General features: G+C 28.9%; 4 protein-coding genes across 5 annotated transcripts; 3 read left to right on the top strand and 1 right to left on the bottom strand.

Moving 5' to 3' along the window:
• Positions 1 to 546: 546 nt before the first annotated feature.
• LOC118069702 (uncharacterized) lies at positions 547 to 16,472 on the bottom strand. Its single transcript, XM_035087994.1, has 7 exons — positions 16,460 to 16,472; positions 16,236 to 16,336; positions 2,471 to 2,774; positions 1,184 to 1,395; positions 1,035 to 1,097; positions 872 to 975; positions 547 to 801 (listed from the first exon to the last, which is right to left on the bottom strand). The coding sequence occupies exons 3-7, from the start codon at positions 2,772 to 2,774 to the stop codon at positions 621 to 623; spliced, it is 864 nt and encodes a 287-aa protein (XP_034943885.1). The 5' UTR covers positions 16,236 to 16,336; positions 16,460 to 16,472; the 3' UTR covers positions 547 to 620.
• LOC118069703 (uncharacterized) lies at positions 6,518 to 11,888 on the top strand. The gene is made up of 5 exons (XM_035087995.1): positions 6,518 to 6,523; positions 8,947 to 9,462; positions 10,220 to 10,496; positions 10,594 to 10,704; positions 11,055 to 11,888. Exons 1-5 carry the CDS (start codon positions 6,518 to 6,520, stop codon positions 11,846 to 11,848), a joined length of 1,704 nt encoding a protein of 567 aa, XP_034943886.1. The 3' UTR covers positions 11,849 to 11,888.
• Positions 13,963 to 16,051, top strand: LOC118069701 (F-box and leucine-rich repeat protein 7). The gene is made up of 2 exons (XM_035087993.1): positions 13,963 to 14,282; positions 14,360 to 16,051. The coding sequence occupies exon 2, from the start codon at positions 14,373 to 14,375 to the stop codon at positions 15,678 to 15,680; it is 1,308 nt and encodes a 435-aa protein (XP_034943884.1). The 5' UTR covers positions 13,963 to 14,282; positions 14,360 to 14,372; the 3' UTR covers positions 15,681 to 16,051.
• Positions 16,440 to 19,740, top strand: LOC118069699 (myotubularin-related protein 10-B). Of its 2 annotated transcripts, XM_035087991.1 has the most exons (11): positions 16,440 to 16,788; positions 16,857 to 16,890; positions 16,984 to 17,178; positions 17,300 to 17,455; positions 17,528 to 17,652; positions 17,721 to 17,876; positions 17,946 to 18,250; positions 18,313 to 18,459; positions 18,532 to 18,704; positions 18,776 to 18,946; positions 19,079 to 19,740. In XM_035087991.1, exons 2-11 carry the CDS (start codon positions 16,867 to 16,869, stop codon positions 19,532 to 19,534), a joined length of 1,908 nt encoding a protein of 635 aa, XP_034943882.1. In that variant the 5' UTR covers positions 16,440 to 16,788; positions 16,857 to 16,866; the 3' UTR covers positions 19,535 to 19,740. The 2 variants fall into 2 exon arrangements, with proteins under 2 accessions (XP_034943882.1, XP_034943880.1); XM_035087989.1 differs by having other exon boundaries at positions 16,440 to 16,890.
• Positions 19,741 to 19,748: the final 8 nt, after the last annotated feature.

The following is a 19,748-nucleotide window of genomic DNA, read 5'->3' as shown; positions in this document are numbered from 1 at the left end:
AATTTTATACTAAAATACAGCACAAATTTGGGGCAATAATGGACCTAAATATTTTAAGTAAGGATTAAAACAATTTAATCCCCAAAAAGTTGTCGAAATCGGACCTTTGAGAGATTCTAACTGTATAATGTCATTTTTTGCCAAAGTATAAAAATCAATCACTGAGGTTTATAAGTAAAGAAAAAATTTTCTTTCAGAGAAATATTTACTCAACATAGTATTTGACGCAATTTCTTTCAACAAAGTTTACGTAAAATTCAAATAACAAATATTTCTGTGAACTATAAGAAAAATAATTTTTTTTTTCACATCAAACTATTTGCTTATAGCTTTATTGTGATTCTTTTGAAGGGAAAATATAAAGAAGCATGTTACCGTAAGGTGGACTTGTAAAACTGAAAATCTACTTAAGATTCCATGTGTATGCGGGCTAAACCGATTCCCACATTCACAAGTGTCCTGAAACTTGGCTTAAGGTTGGGTTAAAAGTTAATAAATTTCTATCACGAAAGACGAAAAGTGAAAGAAGGTAAAAAATCACAAATATACTGGGACGATAATCGATATTTTTAATAAAGTTATCTTATAAAATCATTCATTAAATATTCACTTGCAGGAAGTCAAAAACCATCATTAAACTTCACTCCACAACAACATCCTGCAGGTATCTTGAATATTTTTGGACTTAACTTCTTCGACGAATCTATGGCAAGGAGTTTACGATTGACGTACTTTTGCTCGCATACTGATGTATAACCCGCAGGAAAATTTTCAGAAAAATCACAAGTTTTTTGATGATTGCTGGAAAAAATACTTTTATAGTAAAACAAAGTCGTTGAATTATGCTTTCTTAAATATCATTTTTAATTACTTGCATATCTCCACTTCAATGATCTGAACAAAATTCTCGTTGTTGACAACGAATAATAATTCATCAAGCTCAGTTCGAGCAGATTTTGGTCGAAGATATTGTCTCTGAAATCATGTTTTTCTAATTAAAATTTACTAACGAATACCAGAATAAAATACTTTACCATGGAATGACAAAGAGGTTGAAAATCTGGTTCTCCAAATCTATTTCCAATAACCACTGAGATCTGAAATTAAAAAGCACGAATTAGTGCAACAGTTTAATTGAAAATATGATTTAGTCATAGCAAAAAAAAAAAATACATATCTTTACCTCTTTATCTGTTTCATTCACCTCTAAATATCGAAAAGCTGGATTAGCATCTAGCTCTTTCTCAAGTAAATAACTTGGATAATCAGGAATTTCCTCACATATTCCAAATTCATTCTTACATTTTATTCCATCATCTACAAGATCCGTCGTGGTATTAGAATTAAATATCTCCCAGACTTTTTTCTGTATCTCTTCACTTATAAAAATGTCGTCTGTAAAAATAATTGAAAATAATTTTATAAACCATGGTATAAAGATAACCGGCGGCTATACTATTAACTTCCTAGTGATATTAAATTGATATCAATAATATTCAATAATGATAACTGAATGTAACTTGGCCGTGGCATAAATTGAGAATCGATTTTGGTAATTAGAAAGAAGATTATAAAAAGTAACTTATTTTTAAACTTATATACTTTGCTATTTAACTAATGTCTGTTACCGTAGACTATATAATTAAATATTAGATAATTTTATTTAAATAACACTAAAGTCTTCGATTAATTCATATTAAATCAAAAAATTATCAAAGAAAATATCTATAAAACATTCTACATTTATTTAATTGGGAAATACCCATGAATCATATCATTCATACAGATCACATTTATCAATAGTTCCAATTTTTTTTGAATTTCTAAACAGTACTAAGTGGAGATTGCTGTTGTTGCTTCAAAAACTTTTTAGGTAAATTTATGCTTGAAGTAAAAGTGTAGATAAAAGAAGCACTGAGTCTTTGTTAAATTTGTTCATAAATATCTTTCTTACTCTAAAAAAAGTAAAGTTTTTTTCCACCGTGTTTTATGAGTTATATTTACTAAAGACCCTGCATTGTATGATTTGTAAATTGGCATGAATGCATTATACTATATACAACTATTTATAAATATCTCTGAAAAACTTGGAATCATAGAAATGTATTAAATTTTTAATTCCATTATTTAAATTCATTACAATTTGTCATCCTATGAAATGAATAATTAGCATATTTATAGAATTACTGTGAGTTTTGAAAATAAAATCTACTTTTCAAGTTATATAGGATTAATTAATCTAATAAAATAATCTGCTATTCATTATTTTCATTCATCAGTGACTTGTTAAGCATTATTAATGACTGTTGAGAATTATTTCAGTATTATTATTAAAATAATGAGCATTTATTTCAATAATTCTACCAAAGAAAATGCTAATAATCATTCAGACTTATCACACTACATAAGCCCTAGATTATCTTTTAAACATTTTTTTGGAGTGATTAAAAATATTCTTGAATAATCTTACTTCTGTCGTTGGTGTCTTGTCCATTTTCATTGATAACATAAGAAGAATTTGATAACTCATTGTTTTCGAGTTGCTCTGATGTCTCATTCATTGATGGGCCTATGCCCACTATTTCTAGCAAATTATCTTGATTATGAATAAATATAGATGGTTTACTGTCTTCCACATCTTTAGATATCTCTTGGGATGGATTTTTGTCGACGTGAAAAGAGAGTTGGAAAAAATTTTCAGCATTTTTAATCAGAACATGTTCATTTTCTACTTTTAACCACGGATCCCAATAACCGTCAATGTTGTGGTTCATCTGAAAAAATTCATATTTAATATAGAAATATTAATTCCAAACTATTTTAGAATATACTTCATTGTGTTCCTTCATTTTTTAAAAATATGTATGTTTTAATAATCATCTATTGATTTTATATAACATATGAAAATATATAAAAAAGTTCTTATGTATTAAAATAGCTGTATAGAAAACTTAGAAGAATAGATAAACGACTTCACCAGAGGCTGCAATAAATTCATGTTAATCATAAAGCTACTGATAAATTTCTTAACTACATTCTCAACAATTAAGTTCTTGAATAACTTTTTAATCACATTCACATACTGATCATAAGATAAATAAAAATCGATAGTTTTGATTAATTTTTATCTATAAAAAAATGTGAAGAATCTGCATAAAATGGAAATGAGATTTACACAATGCAGCCAAATACATCAAAAGCTGTTGATAGAATCAGCATATATTTCATTCACTCGATTATCTATCATTGAAACAATTTATTACACATGAACTTTTGATTTTAACAAATTTAGTATTCATTGAAGAAATCAATAATTCATAACTCAGGATATTTATAAAAAGAGTTGAAGAGAATAATTAGTTACCCAGAAACTAACCACATATACTTATGATAAATTATTAATATTAGAAAACATTAGAATAATTACCAAGCACAAAAGAAATAACAATATCATCATTAATTCTCTATTTTAAATATTTTTTCAAAAAATATTCTCCAAATCAAGTTTGAACTCTTATAAATCTCACAATCATAAACTGATTACTCTATCACGATTAAATAGTCTGTTCAACTCTACTTAAACTGATTTACTATCTAGAACTTATAAAAGTTTCGTTTGTAATATACTAATTTTATCTATCCAACAATATATACTTGGTTTTAATAGAGCATAGCACATTATACATTAATAATACTTCTATTAATATCATTTAAATGGGTATTTTTTTTTAATATTACATAATAATTAATTCTATTGTTGAAACAGGTTCAATATCTGTTTTTGAAATAATTGATGCAATTAATATCGCAATTATTAGAACACATGCAGTGTAATAAAAATCTACTATAGCTAAAACAAGCACTGGACAATACTACTCATTTATAGTTTTTGAAATTTTTGGCTCATTGAATATTATTTCACCTGTATTTATTCTTACAATGGTATATTAATTACTCCAGTCGAACTCATTGAATATGATATTTTCTCTGATGCACCATCTAAAAATAAATGAATAAATATTCTGTTCTGACCAGTAATGTTTAAAGATATAATTTTCAATTTTATAATCAAACAATCTGACATTATGTCACCTTTTTTAATAACTTTATCGTCAGTCTTTATATATTTATAAATGACTGACAACTTCGATTTTGAAATGTTCAAAATAATACACTTTAGAAAAATGAGACCAGCAGTTCATATGAGAAAAAATGTAACCTTTAGTTGAGGTCTATTTTAAACAATTTTCTGATTCTTGGAACTGCATTAAACTACTGAGGGTAGTCATAAAAGTTTCTTTCACCTGTTGCTCGACTAATTAAAACAGAGTACCTCTATGTTACTCGACATTTTTTATTAAAACAATTGAAGGATGCCTATTGACAAAAGTGTTTTTTTTTAAAACATCGTTAGATATAGTGAAAAACAAATATTTATTTAAATTGATTAAATGAAAAAATTGAAATAATATTAGTTCAAGTTGATTTTGTAAAATATTTTATAAAAAAATTGAATAAATGAATAATAATTTATCGTTTAAAAATGGCTTCCGGAAAAGTAAAAAAAAAAAAATCATATCAATTTGAAACTAGATTAAAAATATTCATGAAAAATTTTAGAAAATATTTTCTGTAACACATGAAAAGGATCAATATTATTCATTTAATTGTTCAAATAATTTTTCTTCCGTATTGTCAATATAATTACTTCAAATATATTTAACTATAGAAGAAAATATAATTTCCTTAATATAATAATATGTTTATCGTTACATTCTATTAATAATATAACGACCACAATCAATACCTGTTTCACCGTATCTAAATGGAGTAAAGTGTCTTTTACTTATCGTTACTGAAGACTGCATGCGCTATTTATTAATCATGAACCATTTCCATAATTATGTGACAACCTACTTGAGGAAATTGACAATATTGCTTATGCCTAGTTAAGGAATGTGCAATGCACCACTTTCGCAATATCTATTATCAAAAGCATTACAATTTCATTATTATATTTATTTCGAAACAATCATTCCTAGTTACATTTTCCCTTCTTTCAGTAATGAACATTGCTTGTTCGAGAATTATATTTACTCGTTAAAATCACTTAATTATCAAGGAAGATACCTTTCATATTTCAATAATAATAAATATTCATTGACAAAAGACGTTTACCTACATAATACAAATGGAGAAAGTATTTTTTTCTCCGAATTTCACTCTTGCTGGAAGTCTGCCCAATAAATTTGGGAGTGATGAGGAGAAAGGATAGTTCCGTTATAAAAAATATCATTCAAATATTTATAAAATAGAAATATTCTAACATGGATATCACACAAAAAGTGTTTGAATAATTTTATTTGAAATAAAATTTAACATGCATACTAAATCTTTTATTTTTTAGAACAAAGTTGTAAAAAATTTCACCTTCATTAGAGACCATTAAAGCTCTTACCACGAATCTTCACTAATTTTCCGCCGGAATAGTGACAATGATGCACACCTGTTGTTTTGTATGTATCACACCATATTCGTCGAGTATATATAAGGAATATCAATCACAATAATGGATATTAAGGCTTTCTTATTTCTTTTTAAATGACCACTCAAGTAATGACGACTTTATTTGCAATTTTCCATTGCTTTTAAAGGAGAAGATTTCCTGTAGAAATTCAATTTTCATAAATTTCAGAAAGATTTAGTACATAGGAAATCATTAAAAAAAATCGCAAACATTTTTATGTTCAGAGAAAATCTTTGTGTAAGTGAAAATTACTGTAACAGTTTGGGTAATAGGATTTCATAGTATGATTGTGAGAGAAGTCTTTTTTTTTTGTAAACACCCAAATAATGGAAAAAGTCAAATCTATTGTGGTAGATTTTACCCAAAACTATTGTATTTGTTGTAGTATTTGTAGAGTTGTAATATGACAATATTTGATCTCTTTGAATACAATGTCATTTTGAAATAAAAAATACATAATCTTTGTTTGAAAAAACCATCATATGCTGTGATATTTTTCCACAACAAAAATGATTTCAAATACTTTTTTCATATGTATATTCTGTCGTGTGTAACCAAGTGTTTTATCAAAAGTTGGCTGATTCAAATCATAATACAAAGTAAAACGATCAATACCACCCTTTTGTTGGGTATTAAATCTATTCAAAATGCTTTCAAGATATTAATGAATCAAATCCAAAGCAGGAAGTTGAGTTAAAGAACAGAGAATCATGTTCAAACTTTTAATTTATTGAAAATCATTTCTCTGTGAAACGAAGTAATTAAAACAATGTTGATAAGTAAGTAAAAACTTGCTTGAATTAGGCATATTATTCAATTCTCACATTAATTTCCAACTGCATTTATTATTATTATGTTTTTTTAAAGGATCCACACGTGTTTAAATGAAGTGGGGACCAGTATAAGTAAAGTAGAATGGCAATGGTCGTGCTCAGTGAGTAAAGTGAGAGTGCCCGTGAGTTGCTGATGTGTTTCATCGTGAGATTTACCATGAAGGTACGGAATAAAAATTCATGTTTCGCGTGACGGATTATTATACTGCAGATCTGATTGATTGCTACATAATTTTCTTGGATGTGCAGTGTTTAACTATCACGAATCTCACAATTCTCTAGTGAATTGTTCGTTTATTTACTACTTATTTTTAATTGAAAAAATTATTAACCAACGTTAATAAGTGATTATTAGTAATTACACAGTGCAGATTATCGAGTGGAATTATATTTAAAAAATAATTTGAATATTCATTGAGTTTCTCAATGTTTCATTTTGTTGATTTCTCAGCATATATTCTTTTGTTCATGATATTTCTCAGTATACTCAAAAGGTTTTATTTGATGTCAAATAATGAAATGAAGTTGATGATTGGAAAGAAGATTGTTTTGGTTGATGGAAAAGTTTGGAGTATACTCGAATTTACTGTTGATTTGCAGTGATTATTTTTTAATCAAAATAATTTCTAATTGATCTTCTGATCCAAACCATCTTCAGTTTCCCCTTCTCTAGAATGAGAAAGTTGCTTGCACTTGTGTCCGTAACCTTTCCTTGAAGAGAATGTGTACTCTGGCTATTACCGGATTAGATTTTTCTATAAAAAAGTTTTATGTTTTACTTGCGTTAATTTTACCGGTCAAAAACTAACACTTTTACTATTCTTGACAAATAATGATCATCAAAGGAAGAAAATTGAGTCTTCTGACAAAAGTTATATTGATTTCTCACTGATGTATTAAATCTCTATCGACATATGATTCTTTAGAAAGTAGATCACGGCTTTTATTACAAAAAATATTAGAAAGATGACTGATGTTTAGTGAAGTAAAAGGTAAAAAATTATAAATTAATTATTTTGAATTCTTTAAATTTCACTACACTTGACTTTTTGATAGATGATTGGATGTTTAGACTGCATTTAATATTAATAAAACTGTGATACATTTCTTTATAAACTCTTAGCTTATTCTTATTAATTAATTACTTAAAAACAAAAAAAAAGTTTATTTCTTAATAGAAAAAACTCTTTATTCGTTGTTGTTCTTTCTAGTATAAATGGCGCTCTTGACATTGGAGCTGAATTAATGTATAAAATGACAAGAGAAATAAAACTTTCAAAAGTTTTTTCAATAGATTATGTATAACGATTATCTGTCATATTTGTGCTCTTTCACCCCAGAGGTGATGAACCAGAAGGAAGGAAAAAGACAGATGTCTCATCACGGAACAAGGATGAGTGTCTTGAGACGTAAGTTGGTGTGCATCATCCTCGTGACTTTCACCGAGAAGTTGAGTCGCTCCACTTGTTACATTCATGTTAGCACTCGAGTGCTTCCGAAATTTACAAAGATTGGTTGTCTTCTTTTCTCATCTTTTTATGTCTTAATATTCTTGTTATGATGGAAACTCTGAAGTCATGTACGAATTAGTAATGTTCCACGCTAAGTTTCGTGATCAAAATACTACGAGACACTACTATCAATCTTTGTTGTGTTAAGTAGGGTGTGTAGACCATTTATGAAATTAACAATATTGTAGCAGAATAGTTTTGAAATTTTGCTACATTATATTTTCTCGAGAAAAATTTATTTATTTAATATTTTATTATATAATGAGTTGCAAAAAATGTCCTTTACGTGAGCTAATATATTATTTATTTACGTAATTAATATCTGTAATTATGAATAAACGTGTCAGTACATTTCTCTGGCATTTCCGTCTCAAAGATTAAATAATTCATTTTGACCTCGACAGCTGAAAATTATGCATTGTGCAACGTCAAACGTCAAACATTGGATAGAAAGTTTTAGTTCATCTCAAACAAATATTTTCAGAAACGGAAGTAAATATAGAAGTATTTTTCAAAAATTCACATTCATATTCAATGTTATGTCTCAACTTTCTCTACTGAGTACGAGTTAATAATATCTAGACACTTTTTTAATTTAAAAGTAGAAACTTACGATTTTAATACGATATTTTGAATCAACTTTCCTTGAATGACTAATAATATATTTTATTATGAAAAGTTTTTCACAAACAATTATATTAAAAAACATTTATTGTTAATAAAAAAATACTTTATACTTTATTAATACACTTAAAGTGTCTAATAAACTTAAATTCAATCTTAACAAGACCTAATTTGATTGTTAAAAACTTATTTAAGAATTTTTACAACGTTTTTTACTTAAAACTTCGAGTTTGTTTATTAATTAAAGAACAAATTTAAGCTGATATCTTATCATTAATTAATAATTTTTTAATAAATTGGATATTGAAAAGATTAAAAATATATACTGGGTGAGAGACTGCAAAATTAATATTAATTAAGATTTACTGACCTAGTAATTAACTCTTGAACAACATCTAACATTTCAGAAATTATTCTTTCAATAGATAACTTAAAGTCTTTCAACTTTCAGCTGTCAGTCTTGTTACTGACACTTATTATAGTTTCTGCAGTCAAATCAGAAGAAGAGGAAGAATTACTGAGGCGAGCAGCCGCCCAATTGAAGCGGCTTTCAAGTTTTCGAAAGACACGAGAAGATCTCCAAACACATCTTCAAGAAGTTCCAAAGTTGGAACAAGTCCTTGAGGATGCAACAATTACAACAAGTCAAGATGTATTACAACGAAAGCAAAAAGGAGATGAAGATACTATTATAAAACCAAATCAAAGGTTTCTCATTAATGCCGATGCAATGAGACGAATCGATGAGCTCGCGACGACTGCTTACAAGCTTTTTAATGACCCTAATTACAAAGCAATGGCCCAAGAGAGAATAAAAAGATCAGGAAGTGGTGATTTTGTATCAGGAATAGCTGGAAAAGTAATAAATGGAGTCGTTGGTGGATCTGGTGGTTTATCTAGTGGGTTATCTGGTGGGTCATCTGGTGGTCATCAAGCTTATGATTCCTACGGAGCTCCAGTTCCAGCAGTAAGTTGTATTTTTTTCTCTTCAAGAAAAATACTGAAAAATAAATATACTGTTTAGTTCTGAGTCCATTCTGGGGCTGAAGAAATCCGATTATTTAGTATTTTTTTCATTGCACACATTAATAGAATTTGCAAAATTGAAAGTTACGGGGGTATTGTAATATATTTTTATTCCGTTTTTCTCAAGGAATCATTCAATAAGTTGAGTTGATTTCATCTTAAGCCTCTGTCGTTTACTATCGTAGGCAATCTAGGTCAGAACTAGATTACTATTAAGGAGGGAAATTCAAACAAAATACTTTTTTTCTCTCATTCTCTTTGTGCGATCAACTCGTATCCTTTCTTTTCGTTTCTATCGGCGTTCTTGAGCCAGTTTCTACGAGTCAACTTACTCAATTTACAATCAGGCATTTCTCATCGGTCCTGAGCAAACATTTGCCAGCATCAAATAACTTCTAGAAAAATTAATGTCAAAGGATTTCCAACTATTTAATGGTTTTTATAAATATCGGTTTTCATTTCAATTATTCAACAATAATTGTTTGTAATATTATTTACAAACGATGAAAAGTAAGTTAATATATTAAAGTGAGTTGCAAAAAAATTTATAAGATCTATTGAAAAGTTTAATTATAAAAATAGGTCAAGAAGTAAATAAAATTAAAGTATTGTCAATTACTTTAATTAATTTGATACTTTTTAAAACAATATATATAGTGTTTTTTAAAATATTGATTATTTATTTACTTTTATTACAGTATGAGGAGAAACCTTTAAGCATTTGGGACTTTAAGAAAGCCATTATAAATACTTTGATTCAAGCATTGAAAGCACTAGCTGGAGGAGCTATTGCATTTAAAGGACATCTAATCAAAGGTGGTGGTTTTCTCGTCCAAACTACAGGGCGTGTTATATCTTCTGCTGGAGAGGCAACTTCCTCTTTGGGAACACAATTAGCAAGTAGTGCTATTATCAGTGCTCCAAAACCTGCTTACGACTCCTCTGGATACTCCTACAATCCACCACACGCCCAAGGTATTAATTAAATAGATCCAAGTCTATATTTTTCCAATTTAATAACAAACTTTATTTTTCATAGAAATAAAAATTCTAAAATTTTGTTTACATTCAGATTATACTTATGATGGTCCACCACCGAGTCCGGATGCTGGGTATACAGAACAAGAGTATCAACAAGAATATCAACAAGAATACCAACAAGAGCATGAATCACCATCAGAAGGTATATATAACAATTAATTATATTTATAAATATTCCTGCCAGTTGAAATGATTGATATTGAATTAAACTAACTTTTCATTGCCTAACTATAATTAAATTGAACCGACTAATTAGCAAGGTATTATCTTTTGTGGAGTTTACTAACAAGTAAAAAGATTCATAACATCAATGGTTCCAATTATCCTCATTTTGAGATTTCTAAATAATATGGTATTAATAGTAGAAACGCCTTATTGAATATGTAATAAATATATTAACTGATTTAACAGTAGTTAAAAGTAACCATATTAAATAAAAACTAAAATATGACTAACAAAGTAGACAAGACTGACTGACGATACGATTTACAGACAACGCAGAAAAGGAGGCTGGACTACTTGTCATCAAACCGATGAAAAATGTGGAGGTTCATCACCATTATCATCACATAGAGGATCCATGTCAGCATGAAGACCAAACGAATCCATCTGACCATCAATTGGGTGTAATAACTTCAGGAGGAAATCAATTAAGCCACTCCCCAGGCTCTAATCCCATTACTAAACTCGTTGGTTTAGTAACTGGAACCTCGGTGCCTCTAAAGACTCATCAAAGCACTGAGTATTTACCAGTAGAACACAAAGATCAGCCCAACACTAGTCTTCAAAATGATTCACCCCACGTGCTCAATCAACCCTCATTAACTGACTACAATAAATACAATCATCATCAGCCAAATGAACAACACACTTTACCTTCTATTGAAAATAATAACTTGCAACAAAGTGTGAACTCATATTCTAATCAACAAGTGTATCCAGAGATTCAAACAATACTCAATCCTCACTTAGGTTTACCTATAAGTCCTGCTCAAAGCTTTAGAGGCCAAGAATTAAATTATGGAGTTGATGGATCGTTAGAACCCCTGAAAATTCCAATTCTCGATCATCAAAATGCACTTGATACTTCAAACCTTATTTCTGGTTTACCATTTAGTTATGGAGTTCCTATGGATAATGGTTTCGAAACAATTACTAACTACTATGGTAATTGGAAGCGATCGATGATGATTCCACTGTTGAGAAGAAAAAATATGAAAAGGAATGCGATGAGAAAATTAGTTGACTATAGAAATAGATATCCCAGTTTGTATAGGAAGCATTGATGTTTATTGATTGGAAATTTATTTCATTATTATTTGCAAATATAGAGATAACGAGATATACTAAGTGGTTTGTAAATATAAAAATGTATATTTTTATAATTCGTCCATTTTCATAAATTACTGCAAAAGTTTTTGCAAATTTATTTAATAATATAATAAATGTATAGTAATAGAATCTAGATTATTTATTCTCACATTTTCATCCAGCTTTTGAAAATTAATGAAGTATTATCTTTTTTAGAAAAAAAACTGATGAATGTTATTTAAAAAAAATTATTGTTTCAAAGAATAAATAAATTTTTTTATTAAAAATTGCAAAGACTTTTGTTTAGATTTAAAACATAATATAATATTCATTATATATTGTCTTTAAATATTAATAATATCGTCAAGAGCAACGAAAGTGAGGAAACCATCAGGTCGTTCCACGTGAGCTGACACGAGAGCGTAACCTCCTACGATACTTGAGACTTTCATTTTTCCTTGACAATCACATGAAGAGTACGTAGGGAAAGTATGATAATTACTTTCTGCAACCTCTTTGTCACTGCAAAAAGTAAACTTATCACTACTTCTTCTGGTTCATGCTCTTCCTTTGTAAAAAATATATAAAAATGATTAGGCGGCATATGTATGTCTATGACAGTCAATTAACTTAACGTTAAAATGCTCAAAATATAAATAGAGATTAAATTAGGACATTAAAGGAATTAAGAGAAATTTGCAAACAACAAATAGAATTATGTTTCTGACATACTTTGAAAAGTTTTAAATGGTTTTCTTTATTATATCAATTATAAGAGATTTAGTTTAATTTTAATGTGTAATGAACTGTTTAATATTCTGTATCAATTGTTAGAACGATTTCTGAATGTCATATTTTCTGCGACTATTGATGTTTGTTTCAGTTGTATATTCTTATGCGTACTATCCAACAAGGAAACGTTACTATAGGCTACGACCTTACAGAAAGTATATAGGATAAAATAAGAGAAGAAATGTATCTTGGAGGTATTGCGGAAAACTCCAATAAAATTTCCAAAGATCCCCTCAATTCTTCAGTTTAGATGCTGATAAACTAAAGACGTGTCACAGGATATACTCTGATTGATTTTCTCAATGAAACTGAGTAAGTTTCGAACGCCTAGAGAGAATATTCTGTCTTACTTAACAAGTTCTGAGAAATAGATTTAGAGGCTGAACGTGTGATACAAGTAATCAAGAATCAGTATACAATAGTTGTGTCAAATATTTGTTTGAATTAATTTATTTCTTTATTTTAAAAAAATTAGTCGTTAGTGGTGTTATTACTGATAATAATTTTTATTCGTGTTTATTTTTGTTGTTAGATATATTAAATAAAATTAACGAGAAGTGAATAAAAATCAACGTATAATGTACCCAAATTGTTGGGTGCTAAACTAAGGGTCAATTTTTCATATAAATGTTCAATTTATGTATTCATGATACTGATTGTAGGTCACTAACTGGTAATTTAAATAATCTAAATGTAAAAATAATGACGAGAATGCAAAATAAAATAGCATTATTAAACGAACTGAATACTTATTAATTACGTTATTATTCATTTTTATAAATATTAAATTTTAATTAAATTAAAATTCACATTTTTAAAAAACTAATTTAATAAAAGAGTCATATGGTATGTATGATATTTTCCGAAGATTAACTTGCATACATGAATAAAATGTTACTATTAATAATGTAAAAATGGTAAATCTATTTTGTTTTGCTCTGACTTTCTCTCTTGTAATTATACTTGTATGTATATATGTACTGGATATTTAAATAAATCCAATTAATTCAATAATAGGCCAGTAAATATTTATCACAATGCCTTCCTCATCCTTTGTCACGGTTTCAATTGTTGCATTATTCAAATTAAGTATGATCTAACAATTTATCATGTCACATAAATTGAAATCTAATTCCTATTGTATTTGAACGCTCCATACAAATGATACGTACAATGTTTTTTTTAAACACCTTCCTACTCTTCAGACACAAGCGGTATTTGCGCTTGCGCAAATCAATGATAGGGGCCTTGCTCGGAGGCCCTAGAAGTTGGGTCCAGTGGTTCCCCTTCTACAATACATTCTGATCGGGTCGAATCGGAGACGGTGATCGGCTCTGTTCGATTGGTGACTTAACACCCGTTTTGTGCATTTTTTTTACCGCAGATGCAACTGATCGTGATGAGTTTGTTGCCCTAGGGGCATTTCGATTGTTAATATTAGCCACAAAATAATTGTACTTACAAACCACTCCAAATGGACGTGGCTTTCGAATAAGGAATTCAGTCACATTCCAGCTGTGTGGAATATTTGGAATGCAAGATCAAGATGGTGGTAACTATAAAGAAAAGACTTAATGTCTCATACTACTGCTGATTTATCTCGTCAACGTTATCAAAGTAAGTTTTTATATTTGATAAATTTATTATTAATAATAATAAATATCAATATTTATAGATGCTTTTTGTAATTAAAGGTTGGAGAATGGAATGGATAACTCGTACCCTTTACTACTTTCCTCTTTCAACGATCAAATCTCTGATCGAACCATTAATCAACAGTTACAGAAACTGTCACTTTACTCTCCAACATCAGACTCCATAGATCTTGGATATCATACATTAGATAATAATCCTTGCAGATCATCATCATCACCATCTATCATCAATGTTCCTTCGAGGCAACATGTTCAACATAAAAGAAACTATAATATCGGTCTTTGTCAACTAGATGATAACATTTTATTGAAAATCATCAGCTGGTTGACTACACAAGAGCGATGTATATTGGCGCAAACTTGCAGAAAGCTTTGGGAAATAGCGTGGCATCCATCACTGTGGAAAGAAGTTGAAATTCGTTACCCACAGAATGCTACCATTGCTTTAAGATCAATCGCCAGACGTGGATGTCATTCTTATATAAAACGATTGGTCGTCGAAGGTGCTACTGGATTTTCTGGACTATTTTCTGTGCTACCATTTGCTAGCTTAACATCTCTGGTTCTTCGTCATTCACGAAGAGTAACTGATTCTAATGTTACAACTATTTTGGATAATTGCGTTCATTTAAAAGGATTAGATTTAACGGGGTGCATTAATGTAACACGAGCATACTCTCATGTGGGATCAACACAATTGGAGTCATTAGATTTAAGTGATTGCCATGGTGTTGATGATTCTGGTATAGTCGTAACACTTTCTCAAACCCCTCAACTGACTTTTTTGTATCTTCGACGGTGCATACGTATCACTGACGCTAGTCTCATTTCCATTGCTTCTTACTGCAGTGGTCTTAGACAATTATCAGTTTCTGACTGCACCAGAATTACTGATTTTGGAGTAAGAGAACTTGCAGCTCGACTTGGCCCATCATTGAGATATTTTTCTGTCGGTAAATGTGATCGAGTCTCTGATGCAGGATTACTTGTCGTTGCTAGGCATTGCTATAAGCTGAGATACTTGAATGCTCGTGGATGCGAAGCTTTGAGTGATGTTGCAACTATTGCATTAGCACGTGGATGTCCGAGATTACGAGCTTTAGATCTTGGCAAGTGTGATATCGGTGACCCTACACTTGAAGCACTATCTACAGGGTGTCCAAACTTAAAGAAACTTTCTTTGTGTGGGTGTGAACGTGTTACTGATGCTGGTTTAGAAGCTTTAGCTTATTATGTACGAGGATTACGTCAATTAAATATTGGAGAATGTACTAAAGTAACTAAAATCGGATACCGAGCTGTTAAAAGTTATTGTCGTCGATGTGTCATTGAACACACAAATCCTGGGTTTTCTAGCTGATATTTTGCCATTGCTTATTTTCGCTTTATTAAAATATTTTATTTATTAACAAACTATATAGAGTGGATTTTTATGTAGAAAAATTTTTAACAATTATTAATGCAATAATTGTCAAGTCATTCAATTTAAAATGTCATTGGCTGTAAAAAATTGCCTACTTATCTAAGTAAAATGGGTTATTTATTTGAGTTTGTAATATTTAAATAAAATAACATCTATTGGTCTAATGCTTTACTATAAAATGCATATAATTTTTTAATCATTTACAATAATTTTACTTGTTAGATATAAAGTATTGAAAAGAAGAATGAAAATTTATTTTTGTGTATGATTTTTGAGTACTTGTTAATTTAAGTTGATTATAAAAAATGTAATATTTTGTAAAATGGAGACGAAAAAATCGAAATTTTGATGAGAATTATTATAAAAGAAATTTAACAAATAATATTTGAAAGTGCAATCAATCATTGTATCCTTTTTATCTTCTTGACTTATTATAATCAATATGCAATAAAATTTTATAGATTTTTATTATAAAATAAATTGACTACTTACTTTGGTATAGAATACTTTATAACTTCAAGTGTTTATTTCATGATCATAATATTCATGTATTTGGTCAATTATAGATAAAGTTCTTTTGATTAACACAATTGCTGTTTAAATAATATAATGGCTGTTTTCATTAAGTTTATCGCGATGAACGATCATCACGACATCTACTACTATTGTTGGTAATGCACCTTCAATTGTAAACATTCAATAGTCAAGATACCAACCAAACCAACCTCAAACTCTATTACTCGGTGTGAGAATATTCACCATTGAAAGAGAATTTATGTGTACACATAAATTCATTTACACATGTATTTATGTGTGTACATATGAGACAAATCTTATCCATGCCTGTATGAGAAAAAAAATTAATATCATTACCTGTCATTTTGGTGAATGTTGAGTTTTTTATACTTAGAATAAACAATATGTAATTTGTCACAACGTAAAAATGTTCGAACAACTTTATCATATAAAAAGAATGTAAAAAAAGCCTATCAACAATTGTTAAATGAAATTTTTCTGTTAATTAAAATAATCATTATTTAAATTGGTAAAAGTATATATTGGAATTCTATAATTAACGATAATGGAAAATAAAAACAGCAATAATTTTATTAGTTACGTTGGGATGGAAGAAGAACACGAAATGCAGGTAACAAATAAAAACTTTCAAAAAATTTTACCATGTATTATTCATTTGCTCTAATAATAGAATTAATCTCATTTGTTTATCTATTATTTGTAGCCTGTTGTTCGAAGTCGAAGAAATTCTATAAGTGAAAGTAGTATAAAACTATTGCCAGGGGAGGTCTCAATAGCTGAAGCCCACAATGTTTTACTGTTTTCACCTGTAAGTGATTTAAAACAAGGAATTTCAGGAGTACTTGCTGTGACAAATTTTAAACTTACTTTTATCACTAGTGATGACTCAACTCCAGAGGTATTTTATTAATAAATCTATGTGAAGGATTTTTGGTTGATGCAAAAACAAACGTTGAAAGTTTATCAATGGCATTGAGTATGATGTAAGATTATTTATCTTAGTTTATTATGTATTGCAGGATATAAATCATCAGCAAAACAATTTTTATGGATATATGGACTCGTGTCTATCAAACATCGATGAAGTTTATTTAATTACAGGGGACAAAAAAAGAAAATTAATACCTGGTAGTAGTGTGCCTTCCAAAGTAAAAGGAATCTTTATTGTTTGTAAGGTATGGATGCTACTGTATTACATGTTGGTTTCCTTGATTTTGTATACTTATTGTTAACAATAATTTTATTAGAATTTCAGAACGTGGTCATTCTCATTCAAATTTTCTCCTGTAGGACATGGCAAAAATCTTTTAACAACGCTCCTTCATCATGCCTTTCCCAGAAAGCATTATTTATTGTTTTCTTATGATTACAAGTAATTATTTTTAAAATTAAAAATCACCATTATTTAAATTTCGGTCAATTATATGGTGATTATTTCAGGGAAGCATATTACAGTAGTTTAGATAAAAAAATAAAATTATTTCGTACTATGATCGATTGGCAAAGTGAATTAGAAAGAACGTCTTGTAGCAACGAACATACCAAAAAAAGTTGGCGATTATCTTCAGCTAATTATCAATTTCAATTATCTTCAAGGTAATTAAAAAATCCAATATAGTTTTTTTCCAATAGAAGCAATTAAAGTATCTGTTGTTTCTCTTTTAGCCTTCCTCGATTTATAATTGTTCCAGCATCTGTAACTGACAGCCAATTAACGGGAGCAGCCGGACACTTCCAAGACGGTCGACCTCCAATATGGTCTTGGTCAAATAGTCGAGGTGCAGCGTTAGTTAGAATGTCCGAACTGATACCGACTGTTACAGAAAGAACACAAGAAAATATAATGTTAGAAAATATAAGAAAAAGTCATCCACAAAAATTAGCAATGGCTGTGATTGATTTAAATAAGGACATTAATGTTAAGACTGTCGCAGCAGGATTTTCAAAATTTGTTACATTATGTGCACCAGGTTCGTTAATATAATTCTTTTGCAGAATATTCATTGAAAATTAATTATTCAATATTTTACAGAAAATATAAGGCAATTTTGGATGCAAGATAGTAATTTTTACTCGACATTAGAGAGTTCTAAATGGTTAAAATTTGTTTCTCATTGTTTGCAAAAAGCTGTTGAAGCTAGTGATTACTTAAATTCTGGAACTTCTGTTATTTTACAAGGTAAAATACTATTTTTTTTTAATATTATACATATATTTACAATAATTTGTACGTTGCAATGATTCATTTCAGAGAGTGCTGGCAGAGATATGTGTTGTGTTATATCAAGTTTAGTACAATTATTGCTAGATCCTTATTTTCGAACGATAACAGGATTTCAATCATTACTTCAAAAAGAATGGGTAGCTGCTGGTCATCCTTTTTGTGATCGATTAGGTCATATCATTAAACCAAATGCGGAAAAAGTAAATAATATTTATAATTTAATTTGATTATGAAGTATATTTAGATTTTTAATAACAAATAATTTTTTTAGTCTCCAATTTTTCTTCTTTTTCTTGACTGTGTGTGGCAATTATGTCAACAATTCCCCTCTAAATTTGAATTTACGGAGACTTATCTAACCAGTTTATGGGATACAGCACACGTTTCAATATTCGAAACATTTATCTTCAATTGTGAGAGAGATCGATCTGTTGCAACGATGGTTTGTTTTTTTCCATATCTGATTTAACTTTGAATATTTAAGATTAATTCTTATTTCTAATGTTAAAATTTAAATTGAAAAAAATCTGAGAAACATTATTGTTAAAATACTCTAAAAGAAAATTTCTTTCAGGATCCGAATAATCTGGTGCTTCGGAGTGTCTGGGATTGGCGAGAGCAATTTTCAGATCAAGATATATTATTATTTTATAGTCCATTTTTTGATCCCAATGATCCAGAAACGATTTTAAAGCCTCAGTACAATTTATCGTGTTTAGAATTGTGGACTCAGTGTTATTTTAGATGGATTCCGCCTTTGGAAATACGCAATGGCGGAAAAAATCATATTGAACTTTTTACTCGATTAATACAAAATAGTGTGAGCCAGCTTAAACTCAATTTAAATGGCAGCTATAGTTCGCCAATTGATAAAATAAGTACATTTTTAGTTCAAATGAACATAGACAGTTTCTATCCGTTTGGAAATAAGAAATCAGGCAATACAATAAGTACTCCAATAATGAATAGCTCAATGTTAATGGCAGAAAATTACATCGATTCTCAATCATTACTTACTGCACCTGATTGATAGTTTTGAACATTAATTTATCAATATTCATGTACAATTTATGACTCTTATTTTTATTAATAAGAATTCAAATATTTATAGTAATATAAAAGTTCTTATGTGCAGGGTAGAACGAGATACATAAAAATCAATTTTAGATTTTTCTAATAGAGCTTTATAATTTGTTACAATTTTAATATAATAGTGAAATGAAAAATTGTAAAAATATACACTT

The sequence above is a fragment of the Chelonus insularis genome, unplaced genomic scaffold (assembly GCF_013357705.1).
Source record: "Chelonus insularis isolate UGA/USDA-ARS -01 unplaced genomic scaffold, ASM1335770v1 contig_42_pilon, whole genome shotgun sequence".
Taxonomy (NCBI): Eukaryota; Metazoa; Arthropoda; class Insecta; order Hymenoptera; family Braconidae; genus Chelonus; species Chelonus insularis.
Note: the sequence above shows the minus strand (reverse complement) of the source record. Positions and strands in the feature narration are given on the sequence as shown.